Below are 20,389 nucleotides of genomic sequence, written 5' to 3'. Positions count from 1 at the left end.
GCATCACAGAGACAACTAGCATTCCACGTAATGGGTCGGCATTGGTGTCTTCGGCCCATGGATATAGTGAGAAAACTCATCTCACAGTCTGAAAGAATAGTTGCACTGATCACTGCTCTAAAAGTTATCTCTACCAATCATCTATACAATTAACACGAACCCAAATCTCAAACTATAAATCAAATTACCCAAAATGTCATTAGGTCAAACTAGGTCAAAGTAAAAAGTCAATCGAGTCGACCGGGTTAACTCGGTTGAGTATGTTGGGCGTACTCAACATATACGTGGGGCGTACTACGCCTTGACCAAAAGTCGAGGGGCTGACCACATGCGCGCAGCGTACCCTTTGGTATGCCCAACATACGCGACTGACATCCTCCCAATCCATTAAGAGCTTAATCCTTTAAGCTCTTTCGTCCAAAATCCAGATCTAACCCTCAAATGATATCCTTAACCATAAAGTTTCCAACTTTATGGTCTTGCATGGCTATTAAGTCTTCAAGATCAAAAAACCCTAACTTCTTAACCCATTAAGACATCCAAGACCAAGCATGGAGGAAAACTAGGGACCAAGGTCACATTTTTATGGTTCCTAATGACTCCATAATGGATAAAGTTTCCAACTTTATCCATTAGAATGGTCCAAACATCCAAGATCTAGTCTTTAAGTCTCAAAGGGACCAAAAGTGCATCTTTTTCAACTTAATACATTAAGTCCAAGTCTCCAACCTTTAGATCTGAATCAATATGATGTTTAGATGGATAAAGTTTCCAAATTTATCTATAACAAGGTCACAAACTTTCAAGATCTAAACTTTATGCACTAGAGTGACCAAAAGCTCATAACATCCAAAACTAGCTAGATCTAACAAATGCATCATCAAGATTCAAGCTTTTTACCTCTAAAAGAAAGATCAAGATGAACAAAGCCTAGATCTACAAGCTCTAATGCAACCAACACTTCTTCAATGAGTTCCTTCATCTCCAATGTGCACCAAGAACACTCCAAAGCACTTAAAAACACCTTCTTTTTGCTCACAAGGCTCAAACTAGGGTTAGGGTTTCAAGAAAGGGTGGTGGAGAGATGAAGGCTGAGAATAGAATGGGTTTGGGGAAGTTAAGGAGCTTAAATAAGGCTCAAACCACGAAAATAAGGTTTGGGCACTGATCGCATACGCCCAACGTACTTAGGATACCCTAGTACGCCCAACATACTTCGCCCTATACGCCCAGCGTATGCGGTTAACCCAAAACCGCCCTAACTTCAAACGGTCATAACTTCTTCGTTCCAACTCCGTTTTCGACGATTTTTATATCCACGGAAATGTATTGAAGAGCGCTACAATATTATCTAAATATATTGGACTAAAAACTTCTCGAATAAAAATCCATATTTCATGCAAGAGGCCTATGACTTTTCCCATTTTACCCTTTGACTCCAAAACACAATTGAAAGGTTTAGATCTCATAACCATCATTGCCTCCTTTAAAAATGTCTAAACATCACCTCATTAAGGCTCAAAGCCTTTACACAATCGACTTCCGACCCATGGCCCTGAATCACAGAATGATCTTGAACAAGATGTTACATTTATATATAATACAAAATTTAAACCGGAGAATGAACTTTATTCTAGTATTTGTATTGGTTTTCTATTTCACCAAGTACTTATATTGTCAAAGTTAGATTCATTAAAGTAATTGATTGCTAATTCACCAAGTACTTATGTTTTAAATTGCATTTTTTTCGAAAAAATTATACTTGTAGTCTCGGAGAGGTTGAAGCTGACCATTTTGATTCAACCCGATTTTCTCAAAAAAAAAATAGTACTTTCACACGAGAAAAGCAGATTTCTGAAACTTATCGTCATTTATAAAAAAATAAAAATAATAAAAATAATAAAAAAAAACTTGGGTTTATATAATTTAATTTGTCGGACATTAGGCCTAAGGACCTTTTTTTTGTGGTTCGTCCTGGGCATTTGAATCATCCGGACCGGCCCTATTAGCCACCAAATTAGAATAGTTTATTCTTAAAGGCAATTCATACAATAATTCGACCAATGTAACGTTATACATTGCATAACTTTTTTGATTTTCTTTGAAGACCCTCCAATACACACAATAGTACTCTAAATGCTTCATTGGATAAATCATTTTGATTTGTACTGTATTTAGTTTGAAAAACTGTGGAAATTACGTCCGAAGATATTGAAGATGAAGATATAAAACTAGAAAATATACAACAAAAAAGAATCACAATTACACGACATATAATAATTTCGAAATTGGAGTACACAATATGACAAAAGTACTTGTCAATGTTTTCTAAAAAACAAAGTGACAAAATTACTTGTCAATGTTTTCTAAAAATTTAGAGCTTCGATATACAAGTTGCGAAATAATAATTTAAACGAACCAATTTAAAATTTTATGGTCACGATTGCATTTTTATTACTAGTTGATTAACAGATTAGCGTACAAAACATAATGTACTCTCTAGTTAATTTTTTATTTTCTATTTATTTATTTATTTTAAATGTGAAATGTTATATATTTGTAAGCAATAGGATTTCCGTATGTGGTATGTAATAAATTAGCGCGTTTAGGTGGAAATAAAGGAGGTTCCAGGAAGCAAGTGTGTCCAGACTCCACTCCAGTGTCCACAGACACGTAGAGAGGAAGCAAGCAGACCAAGTCCAAGTCCAAGTCCTCTCTCCACTCTCGTCAATATTTTTCTTCCGTCCCGTCATCTGATCGAAATTCGATTGGCTAATCACATTCAACAATGAACTTCATCACAACCCTCTTCTTCTGCGTCTTACCTCTCTTCTATGCACCATTCCAAGGATGCTATTCAGCAGCCACTCCGCCCGGGGATCACACCTCCTCCGTCGTCCTTCCAGTCACCGGAAATGTTTATCCTACCGGGTACGCAGACCTCACACCTATTTTCTTCATTTTAATTTCTATAGATTATTGATTTTAGTTCAAATCTGTTTATGCAAATTCATTGTGGGATTGATTACGATTTACGAAGCTTGTGGAATGTATGTTTTCATCAATTGATGTTCCTCTGTTACATGTGTTATGAATTTCTCTCGGTTTGTTTAATAATTGAACTTTTAGTACCTTTACACCATGTCGCTTTTTTCCTTTTTTTTTTTTTCTTTATTACCTTTTTAAACACCTCCTGCTTAAATGTTAATATTAATAATTTCTTACCCACTTTTCATCTTTCATATACTTGAAGCACGAATGCATCTTTTTCCTATTTATATACATACAAACATACCTTGCCTGACTTCAAAATGAGGTTTCTGTGAGGACTTACAAATCAGTTCCACTTTTTTTTATGATTCTAGGGTTAAATACAAGAAATAACAATTAGTTTGTTTAATATATCTATAGCTATAGCATTGGTGTTAACTGTTATAATCGAGTATTTTTTAAAATATAATATTACAATTGAAAAAGAATTGAAATTATAATGCTGCCATAATTAGGTAGACCTATAAAGTATGATGTTCTGTTAAGAAAAAAAAAATATTATGGAACTCAAAAGTAGGAAAATATAGAATAGTTCTCCCCAAGCATTTTGAGTTTCGAGAAACAAAAAGAGAGGTGAAAGCTAGTTTATAATTGTAGGGTTAAATACAAGAAATAACTTGATTTGTCTATTATTGCATTTTACCTTTACATATTATGGGTTTAGGCTTTGGTAGGTTATTATTTTAAATAAAAATGTTTGTATGCAGATACTATCATGCGACATTGAGCATAGGAAATCCACCAAAATCATATTTTTTAGATATAGACACAGGCAGTGATCTGACTTGGCTTCAATGTGATGCACCTTGCACCAAATGCACCCCGGTAAGTAACTCTTCCCTTAATAAAAAAAAAATATAAATAAAAAAAAAAAAGTTATGTTTTTCTGTATTAATATTTGGTTGTTGGTTGTGTAGGCACCTCACAAGCCTTATAAGCCTAACAAGGAACTCGTGGAATGTATGGATCCACTTTGCGAATCTGTTCATTGGCCGGAAACACACCAATGTCAATCTCCTAAAGAGCAGTGTGACTACACCGTTCAATACGCGGATGATGGATCGTCTATTGGTGTGTTGGTTAAAGACTCCTTTTCCTTACAATACATCAATGGAACCGTAGCCAAATCCGTTCTAGCATTCGGGTCAGACCATCTTTCATCTTTTCACCTCGTTTGTTACACGACATAATAAATTCTACTTGTACTGTGTTTGGCATGCATTGGACTGGGACTGAGACCGATGTCAATGGGACAAAAATTGCAATTTTTAATGACTTGTAGTTTTATGTTTCAGATGCGGTTACAATCAGGAAGTTCCGGCCTCGATGGATCCGCCTTACACGGACGGAATCCTTGGTTTGGGTTTAGGCAAAGCGAGCATCTTACATCAACTGAGGGAACTTGGTGTTACAAGAAGTGTTGTGGGTCATTGTCTTAGTGCAAAAGGAGGAGGATATCTTTTTTTTGGTGATCAACTTGTCCCTTCTTCAGGGGTTGTTTGGACACCCATGTCCACAACCGAAATAGAGTAAGTTACTAACTACTTTTAAAATATTTGGCATCGCATCATTCATTCTTCTGCATATTACACTTAACTTTCACCATTTTTTTATTTATTTTTCAGAAAACACTACTCTTTGGGAACTGCTGAGCTCTTTTTGGGTGGAAAAACAACTAGGATGAAAGGTCTTCCTATAGTGTTTGATAGTGGAAGTACCTACACTTACTTTAGTGGAGAAGCTTATAAAGCTCTATATTCCATGGTGAGGGAAAAATATTCTTGACTTCTTTTTAACTGACAGATATCTGTAAATTTAGTTCCACCCAAAAACATGGAACAAACAAAAATTTGTTTTCAATCTATTGTCTGTGCAAAAGACGTGAATGCCCTAGAGATTAGGTTGTTTTTACCATTTTGTGATGTTGGGGACTAATATCAAAACCTATGGGTGCACTGCAGCTTATGAACGATATGAAAGGAAAGAAGGTTTATATAACAAATGAAGATAAAAGCCTCCCAGTATGTTGGAAAGGGTCAAAACCTTTCAAGTCAATTTATGATGTCAAAAACTTATTTGAGCCAATAATTTTGAAGTTTAAAAAGTCAAAGTTGCAGTTGAACCCTGAATCATATCTCATCATCAGTGTAAGTGATGTGAACTCTTAAAAAAAATAAAAATTCATTTCAGAATATAGTTTTAACATTTGCATACCTTGTTCCAGAAAAACGGAAACGCCTGCTTTGGGATTTTAAACGGTTCAGAAGTTGGCCTGGGAAACATTAATGTAATTGGAGGTAATAAGTTAAATAATTAATTATTACTTGATTTAAATCCTGTGTAGATGTAGATTATGAATTACAAAGTTGCTTACTTGGTATTTGCAGACATATCATTTCAAGACAAAATCATCATTTATGACAATGAGAAACAGCAGATCGGATGGACTCCTGCAAACTGCAACAGGCTCCCAAAGTCCTGACTCCTTCTCTTATAATAATTTCTTTATAAAAGAAAAAAATAATAATAATAGAGGAAAATAATTGTTAAAACAGGAACTTTTTATTGTTTATTAACAGCATGGATGATGATGATGATGGTGATGGAGAACCAGATAGTGCAAGCCTTTGCAAGCCCTACGGGTCCAACTTGGGCATTTTACCACCCTATTGTACTGCAAAGTGACATGACACCTAGTTAGTTGGTTTGATTCATAAATAAAGAGAGCTTCCAGATTCCGGACCTAAGTGCAATTATTATATATATTATATATTATATATATTTAGCCAGTAAATACATAATGTTTGTTTAATTGTTACAAGATGTAACTTTTTAGTACTGGCAAATGTACATTCTCTGACTGAGTACATGGAAATTTTGAGGAAATACAGACATCTAAATCAAATCCCGCATTATCGTTTTTTCTTTATATTTGTAATTCCTCCAACTGAATGTGGCATCATCAAATCACCGGTACAATGCCTGCTTCATTGACAACCAAAAAAACTAATCACAATTTAGCATTAACAAGAAATGTTCAATTGGGATTTATTTCCTTTAAAAGACATTGCTTAAATTCAAGTGTGTGTGTGTGTGTGTTACCTTTGCATGGCAGATTTTGGTTATTGCCTCAACATGTAAGTTTTGTAGCTCCTCCAGTGAAGTAATGTCCAAACCAGCAATATCATCACCCTGAAATGAAAATATTAAGTTAATGTAAGAAAACTGCATTATCTGAAGGGAAAAAAAAAAAAAAAAAAAAAAAAAAAAGGTAAATGTATGTACCTTCAATCTTGAAACATAAGTGTCGAGTTCCCGGCACCTTTGTGTTTCTTTATGGTACAAAACTCTTAATTCATCCAGATCCAGTGACCTTGTCTCATCAAGACCAGAAAAGACATTATCTTCAATAACTTTGTTGTTTTCAGACAAGATGTTCTTGGGCTCACAAGTATGAGACTTTTGTAAATTTGCAACAAGTCCCCACATTTTAGCAAGCTCGGTTTCCAAATCTTCCTCATGTTGCTTTGCAGCATCTAGTCTCTTTCTCAGCTCAATTTCTAACTTATCTCTTTCAGAAAGTGCACCAATCAAAGAAGCTTCTCTTTGGTGTCTTGCATTAAGCTCTTGTTGCAACTCCTCTATAAGCATACCATTACCTTCTTCAGGTTTTCTCACACACGTATCGATATTTTTTCGTGAATGAAATGACGTGGATCTTTGAGATAAGGCCTCTTTTGTTGCTGCCAGGTCAGCATTGAGTTTGGCATTTTGGTAGGAAAGTTTTGTTACTTCTGCAGCTAAGTTTCTGAGCTCAACAGCTGCAGCTGCAGCCAGCTCTTTTGCGTATGAACCTTCATCTGCTAGTTTTTGGCTGCAAATCATAAGCCCATCCTTTTCTTCACTCATTTGCACTTTCTCTTTCTTCAATGTCTCAATTTCTGCAGCCTGGACCATCACAAATTGACAATGTACTTTATTTTTTACCCATTATTGCCAACATAATTAAGAATAATAACAGTATGTAATCTGAAACTTGTAAAACGCTTACAAATATTAAAATCACATAATAATGCTATTATTGGTAAATGACTTAAGTAAGTTGCTATCAAAGGTAGAGAAATATAAGTACGTTGCTATATGGGTAAATAAATGTACGTATATTGCTATTAATGGTAAAGATACTTTGTTTTTACCCATAATAGCAACGCACACTCATTTCTTTATAATAGTAGCCATGTATAACCTGAAACGTGTGAAATGCTTACAAATCTTAAATTATATACTTTTAATACTGGTAAAAGGATTAAGCACTTTACTGTTATGAGTGAAGATACATAAGTATGTTGCTAATATGAGTAAAAACGCATGCAAGTACATTGCCATCATGGGTAAGAAATCAAATGCATTTTATAGGTCTCATACACCAGTAAAGAAATGTAAGTATGTTGCTATAATGAGTAAAAACAGAAGTGTGTTGCTATTATGGGTAAAAGAAAGTGCATTGCCTGTATTGATAGCGAGAGTGAAGTAAGTTTAAGTTTATAATTTGCGTGATGATGTTAATGAAAATAACAGACAGCAGGTGTTTACATCAGATAATGGCTAAAATGAGGAAAGGGATTTAGTCAAACCTGAATAAGAAGCTGAGAATTCAAAGATACATCACTACTACTGCCTTGTATGAATTCATCTTGGGAGAATACTTTATTTAAACTCATAACACTAGTTGGTGTACTTTCATTCATGTATTTTTCTTCATTTTGGTGAACAACCCAATCTCGTCCACCATTTTTCATTTGAAATGATTCTTGAGAACATGGATCAAGTGTGGCACTTCTGCAATCTGTACTTTGTTGTTGAGGACTCGAAATGTTATCTGACATTAGAGACTCCAGTTGTTGCCTTAGCAAAAGAATGGTTTGTTGCATTTCAGCATTCTCAGATACCTTAACAGCAGTACTTGGTTGTTAGTTATTTTAACAATGAAGGTTAATATTTCTGCAACTGATTAATTGCAAGAAATAGTGATGTGCTTTCATTTATTTCTCTATTATTAGCATCCTACTTCCCTTTCTTTTTTATTACAGCATTGTACTTTTCAATTTTTTTTCTAATTGACGCGTTGTACTCTGAAAAATATCCATCATTATAGCATTGTACTTCAACTTTCTTCCCATTGCTATAATTGGGTAGATAGAGTTTTCAAAGTACAATGTTCTAACAGTAAGCAATGAAAGTAGGATGCAATAATACACAAATTTACGTTGGTGTTTCTTGCATTTTTAGTACACTACTACCTTCACTTGTAGCTGCTCCTGAAGAATCCTGTTATCTGCTGTTTTTATCTTTTCCATACATAAAATAAACAACTATTTTGTTAGCACCATTTAACACCATGTTATTAAGAATTTAACCAAAAAATACCTCAAGTTCGAATATTTTTTCATTTAGTTGAGTAACAAGCTCGGAGGGAACCTAAATAGACACATATATGCACATTGAGACAATAAATCAGTATATAAGAATATATATTAAGGAGAAATAACAAAAAAAGTTAATAACCATATATAGAACATTTTACATATATTTTAAATATTAGTGGTGTTTTTAGTTAAATGGATCGTAAATGTTATGTAGATTCACATATTACCTGAGATGTCTCAAAGCTATTTAAATTATGTGTATTCATCTCAACTGAACTGATCATTCGTTGCTCCAGTAGATGCATCTGAAATTTCTTCCCTCTAATCTCATATTTCAAGTTTTTCATTTGTTCCTAATCAACATAATAATCCAACCATCAATGCCACAGTTGGAAGATCGGCTTTATTAATAATCAAAAACACACACTGTGACTGTGGGAAAATAGCTGACCTGGAGTTGCGAGTCGTCGGGTCTATTAGCTGCTTGCTCAGAGAGCCTCTTGAGAGAACTGGTGCAAAGTGCCACCTCACCAGATAACATTTTCACTTGCTCACGAAGAAGGTCCATTTGGTCAGTAATAGTAGTTCCTGTCTGAAATAGTAAATGACCATTTTACCCTTTTGTGTGTAATGGAAGTGAGGTTGAATAACAAATGACTTTGTTTTTTACTTAATGCACAAAAAAAAAAGACTTAATAGAGAAAGTCAAGGAATGAAGGCTTTCCCCATTAAGTCCTAACTCCTAACTATTTACAAATTTGTCCTCATGTGCCTTTATTTTCTCACTCAAATACTTTTTAAACATCATTTACACTGAAAGCACTTAATGGGGAAAAAAAATACAAATAAGGCCATGAAACAGTAGAATTTCTCTCACCGGAGGTAAATGGCGACCTCCAACAGTTGCACTAAACAAATCACCTGCTTGTGTTCTTTGTGGAACTGCCACATCATCGCCTCTTCTTCCAACTGAATTTCTCATTCCTTCCCTCATATCACTAAGCATGATTCTTGTGTTTGATGATCTGGAGGATGCAGGTGAACCGCTTGCAGAGCTTTCAAGATCAGTATATGGTGATAAGCCAGCCAAATGATCAGGTTTCTGCCAAAAAGAACTCGTAAATTATAACCAAATTATTATATTTGTATTATTTCTATAAGTGGGTTAAATGCAAGGAACAGCAATGTACTTTGATTCACTTGTGCATTATAGCAATTTTTTCAGTTCTTTTTATTACAGCATTTTACTTTCGGTTTTTTTTCTTATTAAGGCATTGCACTTTGAATAAATCTACCCAACTATAGCATTGTACTTTTAAATTGTTCTATTAAGACATTATGTTTTAAGAAATCTACCAAATTATAGCAGTGAGATTTGCATTGATAATGCTATGATTTAGATTTTTCAAAGTACAAGGTTGTAATAGAAAGACATAACCCAATATACGCCTACTGGATTGTCCACCTTGATAACAAAAACTTCACACCTCTTTTGTAGAAGTATAATCCAAATCATATGATATTAGAAGTGACAACAAATTTGAAGAAAAAAGGTAGAATAACAACAAATTTATAATAGTTATCAGATTTCAGAATATCCATATATACGTCACTACAGTAGGAATCTGCATTTAGATTACCATTGTTGTTGCAATATTTTCTACCCAAAGTCTTAAAATGGAACCACTACGAGCAAAATTACTAAATATTTTTAACTTCATAAGCAAACTGCCATTGACTATGATCAAAAAAGTAAGTCGAAACATTTAATGAAATTGGGTTAAATGCAAGAAATAGCAACATACTTCCGTTTATTAGTTTATTGTAGCATCCTACTTTCATTTCTTTCAATTACAACATTGTAGTTTGAAAATGCTACCCAATTAAAGCAATGTCAGCCAAATACAAAGCAACTTTCATTGCTATAGTTAAGTAGAATTTTTAAAGTATAACGTCCTAATAAGAAAATAAATGAAAGTGCAATGGTTTAATTGGGTAGATTCTCAAAGTGCAATGCCTTCATGAAACAAAACTGAAAGTACAATAATACATGGAAAGCAACCAAAACAGAATGAAGTAGTTAAATACCTGATAGTGAGTGATTATTTATAGAATATTATTTATTTGACATTTTGTTGGTAGTTAAATAAACAAATAGGAAACAAGAAAATCATACTTTAAGTTTGAACCATCCAAGCATTCCTCTTCTTCTATTCTTTCTGTAATCTTTGACCAGCTCATCAAGATCAGCCTTCCCCTGTCCTGAAAACTCAGAATCAATGCTTCCAGCATCATCATCAATGAAGATCCCCCGTTTTTTCTCTGGCAAGTATACTAGCTGTGAAAAAGTGCAAACTATTAAATATTAAAAGCTGCTGGAAATGTAGGCCCATAACAAATAGGTGACATTTAAATGGGTAAAATGCAAGAAATAGCAATGTACTTTCATTGAAAATATACCCAATTATAGCAATGTTATCTTATCTGAATACAAAGCAATTTGAATGCGTTGATTGAATAGATTTTTATAGTATTATGTCCTAATAAAAAACAAACTTAACGTACAATGCTATAATATGTAGGTTTTTCAAAGTAAAATGTCATAATATATATATATATATATATATATATATATATATATATATATATATTGTAAATGCAATGATATAAAAGAAAGAAAGAGAAGTAGGATGTTATATTTCACAACTAAAAGAAATTGTAAAAACATACTTCATCTTCACCAAAGGAATGCCTCCTTCGGTGGTCTGAGTTTCCAGGTAGATTTGGTGCCATTGTGTTCTTGGTGGACACCAAAATCAATTTTGTCAATCTTTGAATCCTTCCCATCAAAGCCGCTTTCGCCTGCTCTTCCTCCTCCAATCTTGACTGTAATTTTACCTGTCCAGCTTCCAACTGCCACATCACATGGTACCGATAACATTTAACAAATAATTAAATTTCCATTTCTCTATCATTTGGAAAAACTTCTAGTACTACTAACAAACCTGAAGTTTCATGTTAACCAGATCCTCCTGGTTGGGTGCCATGCCCATACCACGTTTTAATTGCTGAAGCTCTTCTTTCAAACTGGAAATTTCCTTCTGATACTTCTTGATAAGTGACTTCTCATCAATAATCTAAACATCAAACATATCAGCAGGTAAGGACAGAAAATTTCCAAAGAAAGGAAAGATTGCCCAGTTAGTATCACCTTATTCTGAGAAGCCTTTATTTCCACATGCTTACTACGATGTGCAAACTTGAGAGTATTATGTGTTTCCTCTGAATTGCTTGAGGAAGGCGTCACAGTGCATATAAGCTGATAGAAAGAAAAATGTTAAAAAGATTAGAGTGTAACTCGAGCATATATATATCCAGGGACTCTTTTGTAAGAAACATTGTTGATGAAATTGAAAGCAATAGCCAATAAGAAGAAAATATTTGAACTTACAGAAACTCGTCCATGACCACTAAGGGAAGATTGCAAGAGACGTGTAAGCTTTGAATCTCGATAAGGAATGTGAGCAGCCTTACCATCTGTAAGTTTAGATATCACCTGGAAATCGAATATTACCAATCATTGCTCACAAGTCACAAGGAAAATACAAACATCCCAAGTACAAACTTTACCAAATCTACCCGGTTAATCATTAATAATGTTTTTATAAACTCTAGAAAAAGCAAATGTTGGCATTTAGGATTTTTGTTTAACAGAACTTATTAAACAGGGATAATCACAAAAACAACCATAATATAGTATGACTGACCAATTGAACATAAATAATAACCAAGTTGCAACAATTTCGCAATGGATCTCACTGCGAACTGCAAAAGTGCTTTTTTAACCAAAAATAAACCTTCAATTTTTATTTTGTTTAAAAAGGATTGCAAAAATACACATACATATATTGTGATTTGTGAAAATATGATTTTTCTTTGAAATATTTTTTTTGTGGTGGGGACCATTCAAAAAGCAATTTTTCTATTTGCATTGCACCGATTTCAACATCAGTGGTCATTTGTGCAAAGAGTCATAGAGTTGGTCTTTAATCATTAGATTAAATGGATCACACTATTTTGGTTGTTTTTGTGATTATCCCTATTAAATGTTATGTTCAGTACAAAAGTTTAAACTATTAATAACATTGTGATTAAATATTATGTTTAGATTTAAGTTATTATTAAATATATAATTGCATCTGTATCACTATTACTTTCATTATTCGATTTTTTTTTTGTCATTTACACTACTAATCGACAAGTGGTAACACATCGCTTCTAGACAGAAGGGTAAAATGGTCATTTGCTCTCATTTCTGTCCAAAAGAACAGTCGTTCACACAGCACTTTCTAAAGACAAACTTCATTTATCCATACAGCAGTTTATTCATTCAGTGCTTGATTGAAAAAAAAAAAGGCTCTTACTGTGCCAAGAGTAAGCAAGCTCTTGTTTATGTATGAGCCCTCTTTTCTCCTCATTCCAGTCGTCTCTGTCTTAGAACTTTCAGATCCTGCCAGATCAATTAAGTGCTACAAGAAAAAGTGTGAGAATGAATATTAGGTTTACAACAATAGAGAGTTGAACGAATCACATCAAACAAATCAACATAGGTCGATAGATATAAAGATAAAGCATATAAATTAGTATAATTTATAAAATATGAATACCAGCTGTGACAAGGTCACGTCCTCTTCCTGATTGTCCCCACATGGACTGCTTTCAATCATCTGGTACAGAAATAGACACATAACTCAGATGCAATTCAAACAAGATACAAAGATCATCAATATTTAAAAATATAATTACCAAGGTAAAAATAGTATGGCTACGACTACTGAGTAAGTTGAAGTTATTCGATCCAACATGTCTATGTGCTGCAGAAATAAAAACAATAAATATAAGTATGTAAAATTCAAAAGTTCAAGTAGAAAGACAATTTAGAAGCAGAAATTTCTGTGTAGCAAATGCTAGTAACATATGGAGTCCATTTATTTTACTTGAGGAATAATTACAGACATGAAAGAATCATGTGGAGTATATCTATATCCAGTAAAACAAAAGGCATTTAAGGACTACAGAAACAATTTCCATGTGTTCTTGCTTACAGATAATATCTTTTCAAAAATGTTTCTAAATGAAGAAAGACAAGTACAAACCAGCATACCTTCCCCAGATGCTATTAGTGAAAGAGCATGAGCAGGTGACAGGACCACTTCCTCCTTGATTCCCTCAACATACGTTCCCTTTTAATTTCAGAAATTTAAACAAGTGTTTTACCAGTTTGTGACATAAAAAAAACAGAGAGCTGATGAAGAAAATAATGTTACAGCATAACGATTTCAACATATAAACCTGGTTATCTTCTCGTATTCTTAGATTCTGCCCTGTTGGATTAAGCAAGTCATTTATGACCTAGAGAAAACAAACACATTAGATTCATAGTGCAATGACATTGACATCATAAGCAGCAGCTAAACAGTACTAACTAATTAACATTATTAAAGTTTCAGGCCTCTACCATTTGCAAAATATTAATTTATAAGGTCACAGGGAGTATCTATTACATGTTTAGAAGAACTTTTTAAACATGGCTGTATACTGGTAGTCTTAAACTAATCAAATTTATATGAAATTCAAGAAAACTAAGGGACAAAAAAGACGTGTACCTCATTATAGATCTCCAAATAAGATACACGAAGTAGGAACTCCCTTCCAGGTGTCTGATACAGTAGTGATTTTAGAATGTATCAGTGAAACAAACATATCCCATTTCACAATCAAGTGTCTAAATATATAAAAAAAAAAAAAAAAAAAGGAATGATTAATGGAGAAGAGGCATTTACCTCTTGTATAATTCCAAACACATCCTTCACAGCCAATGGAATAATACCAGGTGACTTTTGCTCACCCTAAACATGCAATAGATTCTTATTAGCAACTACAACTTATATCTAAATTTTGGCCAAACATGATAAGCAGCATCAACTAATTATCATTTATCTTATAAAATGGTGTAATAACATCAATTTCTCTCCTTGTATTTTGTCCCACATATCGGGAAAGGAACAAATCAAAAAGAAAGAAAATGCAAAAGCATTATACTATATTAGCATACATGCATCGTATGAGTCTTCCCACTGCTTGTCACACCATATGCAAACACTGTGCCTGCATAATAAGACAAATGTAAACAAGTATATTGAAAATATGCAAGTATTCCAATATCCAAGTAGACACTCATTACTTTTTACCATGGTCAATAGATTGTATGTGAATGAAGCAATAAAAGATCTTATCTATAACTGAGAGAGAGATAGAAAAGAGGTACCAGCCAATTATATGAAAATGATTACACGTAAATCAGTTAAGAATTACTTCATGATGAATTGGCATTTCATAGGCCACAAAAAAGTATTAAGCTTTCTTAAAGGAAACAAAACAATTCCAATTTATGACATCTTAGATTCAGCAAATCTGTAAGCTTCAGTTTTTTGAGAAATTGTATGCTCCAAGCTTCCAATGGCTCATAAAGTGATAAAGGATACAAAAAAATAATTATCAAGTGTTATGAGATTTTTATTTCTTTGAGCATGTTTGAGAAAGATAATGCATGAAACTTATAGCTTCTATATGTTAACTTAAAACAAATGTTTCATTTGGAATATTTCAAGAAAAGAAAAGGAGCAATTACCATTAATTCCTTCCATGGCACCATTGACGACATGATGGGCTGCAACATCATAAACTTGGCGTGTAGTTGTTGCTGGTCCAAACACTCTGTCTGCAATATGAGTGTGATATTGAATGAAAAATCAAGAGAGAAAAAAAAAACATTGAAGCTATTGCTTGTAGCAGAATGTTTTGAATATAGTTGATCAAGAGTATTCTCATTAATCATTCATGAAATGCATAGAAAGTTGCAGCTTTAGTTCTTAAGATCCCACCCCACTTCCCAACATCCCTTTCAAAATTTGAGTTGGTCTCATGAACACAACTGATCCATTATTGCAAGGGAACTAGCTGCTTCTAAAAGGTTAGTTGAAAGTTTTGCACTAATCACACTATTTCAACAAAATACGTGTATAACTGATATAGATTGAGTTGTTGGTTGGATCTTTTGTCGCTTATTTTAAAAGTTGTTTGACCTTCGCCCGATCACAATTAAAATGTATACCAATGGCATAGAAACATTTGCGTTTCTGTGTAACGTCCAAAAGGAGATTTGTGGTGTTTCGATGTTTTTGAAATAAAAGCAATTGAAGCATATAAGACCTTTAGTTGAAACTGAAATAGAGATTATCGAAACTGACCGAAGCCGTAAGCAAGGGCGGGATTGAACTCATTCTGTAGTGAATAATCTCCATCAGCGAACCATGCTATCTCATCCCCTTTGCTGATTTCCCTTGAACTGTAAACAAAACAAACAATTTTAAGTGAAGAAAACGAATTCATTATTACTTCAAGCGACACGGATGAAATGAGCGTACTTTAGGGGCCGAAGCCTCACGGTGACAGTCACATTTTCTTTGATTTTGGCCGAAATGGGACGTTCAGAGAGTTTGGTTGAGGAGATCGAGGGAGTCGACGGAGAAATAGGTGGCTTCGGTGAGTGAGGCTTGGTGGGGCGAGCAGTGGTGCCTTTGGCAGGTGGTTCCGATGACTTTCTCGACCTGAAAGGCGAGATGGAGGACCTTGAAGATCTGGAAGTGAAGGACATTGATAGGGCGGAGGTGGCGATTGACGGAGAGGGGGCCGGCTATAGCACTGGTTTGCCGCCCTTGGTTTATCCCTCCAAATTTGTTCAACTTTGAAATTTTCAGAGCTGAAAAAAAAAATGAACCGAACACTGTTTACACTTTACACCTCTTTTGCTACATAAATCTCCGTACCGACAAAAAAAATCAAAAAAAGTAATAATAACTAAAACAATAGCTTTTTTTTCCTAAGGTTAAATATTTAAAAAAAAAATACAAATATATTCATATAAATATATTATTTTTATATCCTTATAAATCTACCTCTTCTAAGACCATCCGTTCCGTTGTACCCACCACATACCACATATGTGGTGGGTGTCACATCAACCCCACATTTTCTACCACTCACTAACCAAGAAATATTTACCACTAAACACACCACTCCACCTCATTTTTTTATTTAAATTATATTCAAAATTACATTAAAATCATTTTTTAATACTAGTTTTCCATTAAATTAAAAGACCAAATAACATTAAAGAAAAACTACATTAATTGAAATAAAAAATAAAAAATAACAATAAAAATAAAAATTACATAACTTAAAATAAAAAAAAAACATTAAAAAAAAACTAAAAATTTCAACCATAAATAAAAGACAAAATTGCAAAAATGGTCTCTGTGTTATGCATTTTTTGGGGGTTTTAGTCCAAACAACGACTTTTTAGATTGGTGGTCCTTTTGAGCTAGTTTCGTTGCGTTTTTGGTCCCTACGAATAGTGAAATGGCTGTAATACCCTTAGGGTATTTATTTTCCATTTTTCTTTCATTTTCTTTTAAATCTAATACTAATTTATTTATTTTAATAATTAAAAAAAATTAAAAGGGCTCTCTCTCTCTCTTCTTTTTTTCATTTTCCCCTTTTCATCCCGTTTTACATCTGCAGATTTGAGAACTACTGAAGCTAGCATTCCTTCAATTACTCATCCAACCAATGTGTGTGAGTATGTCGATTTCAACTAGATTTGCAGGTGTGTATGTGTGTGTCGATTTCAACAACTACCTTCTAGTGAGACTCCCATCACTCCAACCTCATGTAAGTCTCCTCACCAGCTTAATGTCAATCAATGTTTCCTATCCTTTTCTATTCTTGAACCCAACGGTGTTGTCGACTTCTTGATTGTCGTTGGATTTTTTTGTAGATCATCGAAACACAATTTGTTTCTTGGTGTTTGTATCTGTTTTTCAACTCCTCAATTCACCCCCTAGATTTATGATTTTCAGGTCTAATTTTCAATCAGAGGCCAGTTTTCGATCATTGGGTGAACATACGATTTTCAATGGAAGCAATGGTGAGACGGATGTTGTACCACTGAAATTGACCCACTGATGCCTTGATGAATCTGTCAAAGCTTGACTCTCAAATTAACCCACTCGTTACATGGAAGTCGCCACACAAATTAACCCATAAAAGTTGTTGAATCGTTTGCAAATCAAGAGAGTTTTTTTAATGAAAATGTAGAGGATAGGTTCAGGTCGACGGGGAGAATTTTGGATTTGGTCGTCGGTGATGCGAGCACCAGTGAGGAAATGAATGGAAGGATGCAATGTTTGGAATGGTGGTGGTGTTCACCAATACAAGGCTCACCAGAAGGGGGTGATTCAATGTATGGTTGGTGCTCGGCGCACTGCTACAAGAGGGAAACAGAGCTTATGGTATTAGAGTGGGAGTCGTTCACCCATTTTCTTAAAGATTGAACCATCGACGATGATTTCTATAGAAAGAATTGAGAAGAACAAGAGTGAGCGAAGAGATGGAGATTGTGAGGAAGGGTGATGCTAATGGTGGTTAACGGCATAATCTCGTCGGAGAGGAAGATAGGAAAAAGAAAGGAGAAGAAAAGAGACGATGGCTACATGTGTGTGTGAGAGAGAGAGAGAGAGGTGGGCCCCAAATTAGGTAATTATTTTATTTCTCATTTAAATTAAATAGAAAAAGCATAAAAAAATATATCAGAAGGGTATAATAGTATTTTCAGTTTATTGAGGGACCAAAAAACGCAAAGAAACTAGCTCAAAAGGACCACCAATCCAAAAAAGTCGTGGTTTGGACTAAAACCCCAAAAATTTGCATACCACAGGGACCATTTTTGCAGTTTTGTCTAAATAAAATAAACTACCCCATACGCCTACGTCGGGCTCGAACCGACTCTTTCATCGCGAGGAAAAGTTCCAAGTCTTCGCCCTCGAGGTCGTCCGCTTTCATTTTCAAGATTTTCATATCGGTTTTTGTTTGGATCGTCGTTTGTGCCTCTTGAAATGATGTTTGTGCTTCAATTATTTTTTGCTCCATCCGAGTCATCACCTCGGCCTTCGTTTCTTGAAGTTGCACATATCGATCAAATTTATCGCCAAACATATCCATAACACTAGAGTTCGAAGATGTTGAAGCCGCTTTTTTTGCTTTATTTCTTCCAACGGGCCGACGAAGAGGTTGGTCGTTTTCAAGATCTTGAGGATCGTCGTTGATGTCGATGTGTGTTCGGTCGTCCGATTATTGGGAAGTTCCATCGGGGTTTCTCGAACGCTTTGAACCGGTAGATTGCGAACTTCCTTCCGTTTGCTCTTTCCATTTTGGAGTGTCTTTCAATTTTAGCCACGGTTTCATATATGGAAAAGCTTTGCGTGTTGACGTTGTTTTTTCAAATTGCTCCATGGTCGCCTTGAAAACATCAATATCGTTCGAGACGCTTTTGCGTATGTTTAGGAGGTTGTTGTAGATTCCTCCAAACTCTGTGCATTTTAGTCGAATATCTTGCCATTTCGACGTAATTTGATCGGCATTTCGAGTTTCACTTTCCATTATCTCGTAGAAAATGGCTAGGACTTTCTCCCAAAAACTTCCGTAAGGCTGACTATCTCCTACAATTGGATCTTCGGAAGCCGTCATCCATGCCTCCGCTAACTTTTCTTCTTCTTCTTTTGTCCATGGGACCCTTTCTTGGGTGGTAGTGGGTCGGGCCGGTTTTTTTCCTTTTTTTCTTTTTTGGTTGAGGTGGTGGTGAAGGTTGCGTTTCGCAACAAAATCCGGCGAAAGTGGTGGTTGTGAGCTTGGTGGTTGTGAAATTGGTGGTTGTTGTTGTTGTGACGATTGTTGTTGAAGTTGTTGGAATTGTTGAAATTTTTGGTATTGTTGTGAAATTTGTTGTTGTTGGAAAGACGGAAAAGGTTGATATTATTGTTGAAAAAGTGGTGTTTGTTGGATATGGGAACTGGTTTGAAGTAGATTGATAAAACCGCCTTGAGGTGACTCCAAAGTCGGGAATTGGCGAGGTGTTGTATCTAACGCAAAAGCGTTATCGGGTTTGCGATTTCTGTAGTTTGGAGGGGTATTTTGGTTGGGATCCATGGTTTTTGGTTGTGAAGATGTAGTGTGTAGTTGTGTATAGAGAAAGAAAAGAATGGTGTAAAAAATAAGGAGTAAAAGTGTTGTATTTATAGGTAAATAAATTGGTTAACTTTTTTTTTAAACAAACTAGTCGTTCAACGGGTATAGTAACGGCTTCGAATTGATTGGGCGTGCGTTCCCGTTGTGTCGAGCACGAGAGACAACGACAACGAGCCACCACGAAACAACGGGGTAGTGTGCACGCCCGTTGTTCGTGGCCAGCTCAACCACGAACATGCTCGTGCTTAGTATACCACTCCACCTAATAAATAAAACCTTTAAATGTCACATGTCTCATTTCTAAGCAGGCTAATTGACATGTGGCAATTTTTAAGAAATTCTTAATTTTTGATTTTTTTTTTTTTTGTATTTCCTTATTTTCCGGAAAGTATTTATAAGGAATTCAAAATTCAAAATTCAAGTTTCCATTTTTTTGGTAATTGTAAAAATCTTTCATTTAAAATTTTAAAAAACATCCTATCCTAATAACATAAATATTCAAAAAATTAAGAAGTATTTATAAGAAATTTTCAATTTTTCCTTTTTTTTGGTAACTGGTAAACCATCTTTGATAGGGGTGTGCAATAAACCGCATAAACCGCACTGCATAACGCGGTTTAAAACACTCGCGGTGCGGTTTGCAGTTTGTATTTTTGTTAAACCGCATTATGCGGTGCGGTTTGCGGTTTAAGATTACAAAATGCGGTTTAAACCGCACCGCATTGATAAAATCAATTAATGATTATATATATATATATATATATATA

The 20,389-nt window shown here is 34.6% G+C and overlaps 2 protein-coding genes across 4 annotated transcripts; one reads left to right on the top strand and one right to left on the bottom strand.

The window, feature by feature from the left end:
- Positions 1 to 2,599: 2,599 nt before the first annotated feature.
- LOC145108683 (aspartic proteinase Asp1-like) lies at positions 2,600 to 5,968 on the top strand. 2 transcript variants are annotated; one of them, XM_079045754.1, is made up of 9 exons: positions 2,600 to 2,931; positions 3,759 to 3,876; positions 3,969 to 4,195; positions 4,347 to 4,580; positions 4,677 to 4,815; positions 5,013 to 5,198; positions 5,276 to 5,348; positions 5,439 to 5,526; positions 5,607 to 5,968. In XM_079045754.1, exons 1-9 carry the CDS (start codon positions 2,789 to 2,791, stop codon positions 5,734 to 5,736), a joined length of 1,338 nt encoding a protein of 445 aa, XP_078901880.1. In that variant the 5' UTR covers positions 2,600 to 2,788; the 3' UTR covers positions 5,737 to 5,968. The 2 variants fall into 2 exon arrangements, with proteins under 2 accessions (XP_078901880.1, XP_078901881.1); XM_079045755.1 differs by having other exon boundaries at positions 2,601 to 2,931; positions 5,631 to 5,968.
- Positions 5,902 to 16,307, bottom strand: LOC145108682 (P-loop containing nucleoside triphosphate hydrolases superfamily protein). 2 transcript variants are annotated; one of them, XM_079045753.1, is made up of 25 exons: positions 15,965 to 16,306; positions 15,788 to 15,885; positions 15,169 to 15,258; positions 14,593 to 14,645; positions 14,321 to 14,386; positions 14,144 to 14,197; positions 13,830 to 13,889; positions 13,642 to 13,720; positions 13,284 to 13,351; positions 13,145 to 13,204; positions 12,902 to 13,006; positions 11,929 to 12,033; positions 11,689 to 11,796; positions 11,483 to 11,614; positions 11,208 to 11,390; positions 10,654 to 10,815; positions 9,355 to 9,579; positions 8,929 to 9,069; positions 8,705 to 8,830; positions 8,479 to 8,529; positions 8,352 to 8,399; positions 7,686 to 8,000; positions 6,337 to 6,999; positions 6,154 to 6,243; positions 5,902 to 6,033 (listed from the first exon to the last, which is right to left on the bottom strand). In XM_079045753.1, exons 1-25 carry the CDS (start codon positions 16,192 to 16,194, stop codon positions 6,019 to 6,021), a joined length of 3,327 nt encoding a protein of 1,108 aa, XP_078901879.1. In that variant the 5' UTR covers positions 16,195 to 16,306; the 3' UTR covers positions 5,902 to 6,018. The 2 variants fall into 2 exon arrangements, with proteins under 2 accessions (XP_078901879.1, XP_078901878.1); XM_079045752.1 differs by having other exon boundaries at positions 5,939 to 6,036; positions 15,965 to 16,307.
- Positions 16,308 to 20,389: the final 4,082 nt, after the last annotated feature.

Source organism: Lactuca virosa, chromosome 4 (assembly GCF_052849685.1).
Source record: "Lactuca virosa cultivar CGN04683 chromosome 4, Lactuca_virosa_CGN04683_v6, whole genome shotgun sequence".
NCBI classification, from domain to species: Eukaryota; Viridiplantae; Streptophyta; class Magnoliopsida; order Asterales; family Asteraceae; genus Lactuca; species Lactuca virosa.
Note: the sequence above shows the minus strand (reverse complement) of the source record. Positions and strands in the feature narration are given on the sequence as shown.

Coding starts and splice junctions, on each gene's coding strand:
- LOC145108682 (XM_079045752.1), bottom strand. CDS start 16,194: ATGTCCTTCACTTCCAGATCTTCAAGGTCCTCCATCTCGCCTTTCAGG. Junction 14,646..15,168: donor TGCCATGGAAGGAATTAATG/GTAATTGCTCCT, acceptor CTTATTATGCAG/GCACAGTGTTTGCATATGGT. Junction 7,000..7,685: donor ATTCTCAGCTTCTTATTCAG/GTTTGACTAAAT, acceptor GTGATGGTCCAG/GCTGCAGAAATTGAGACATT.
- LOC145108683 (XM_079045754.1), top strand. CDS start 2,789: ATGAACTTCATCACAACCCTCTTCTTCTGCGTCTTACCTCTCTTCTAT. Junction 4,581..4,676: donor ATGTCCACAACCGAAATAGA/GTAAGTTACTAA, acceptor TTTATTTTTCAG/AAAACACTACTCTTTGGGAA. Junction 4,816..5,012: donor ATAAAGCTCTATATTCCATG/GTGAGGGAAAAA, acceptor GGTGCACTGCAG/CTTATGAACGATATGAAAGG.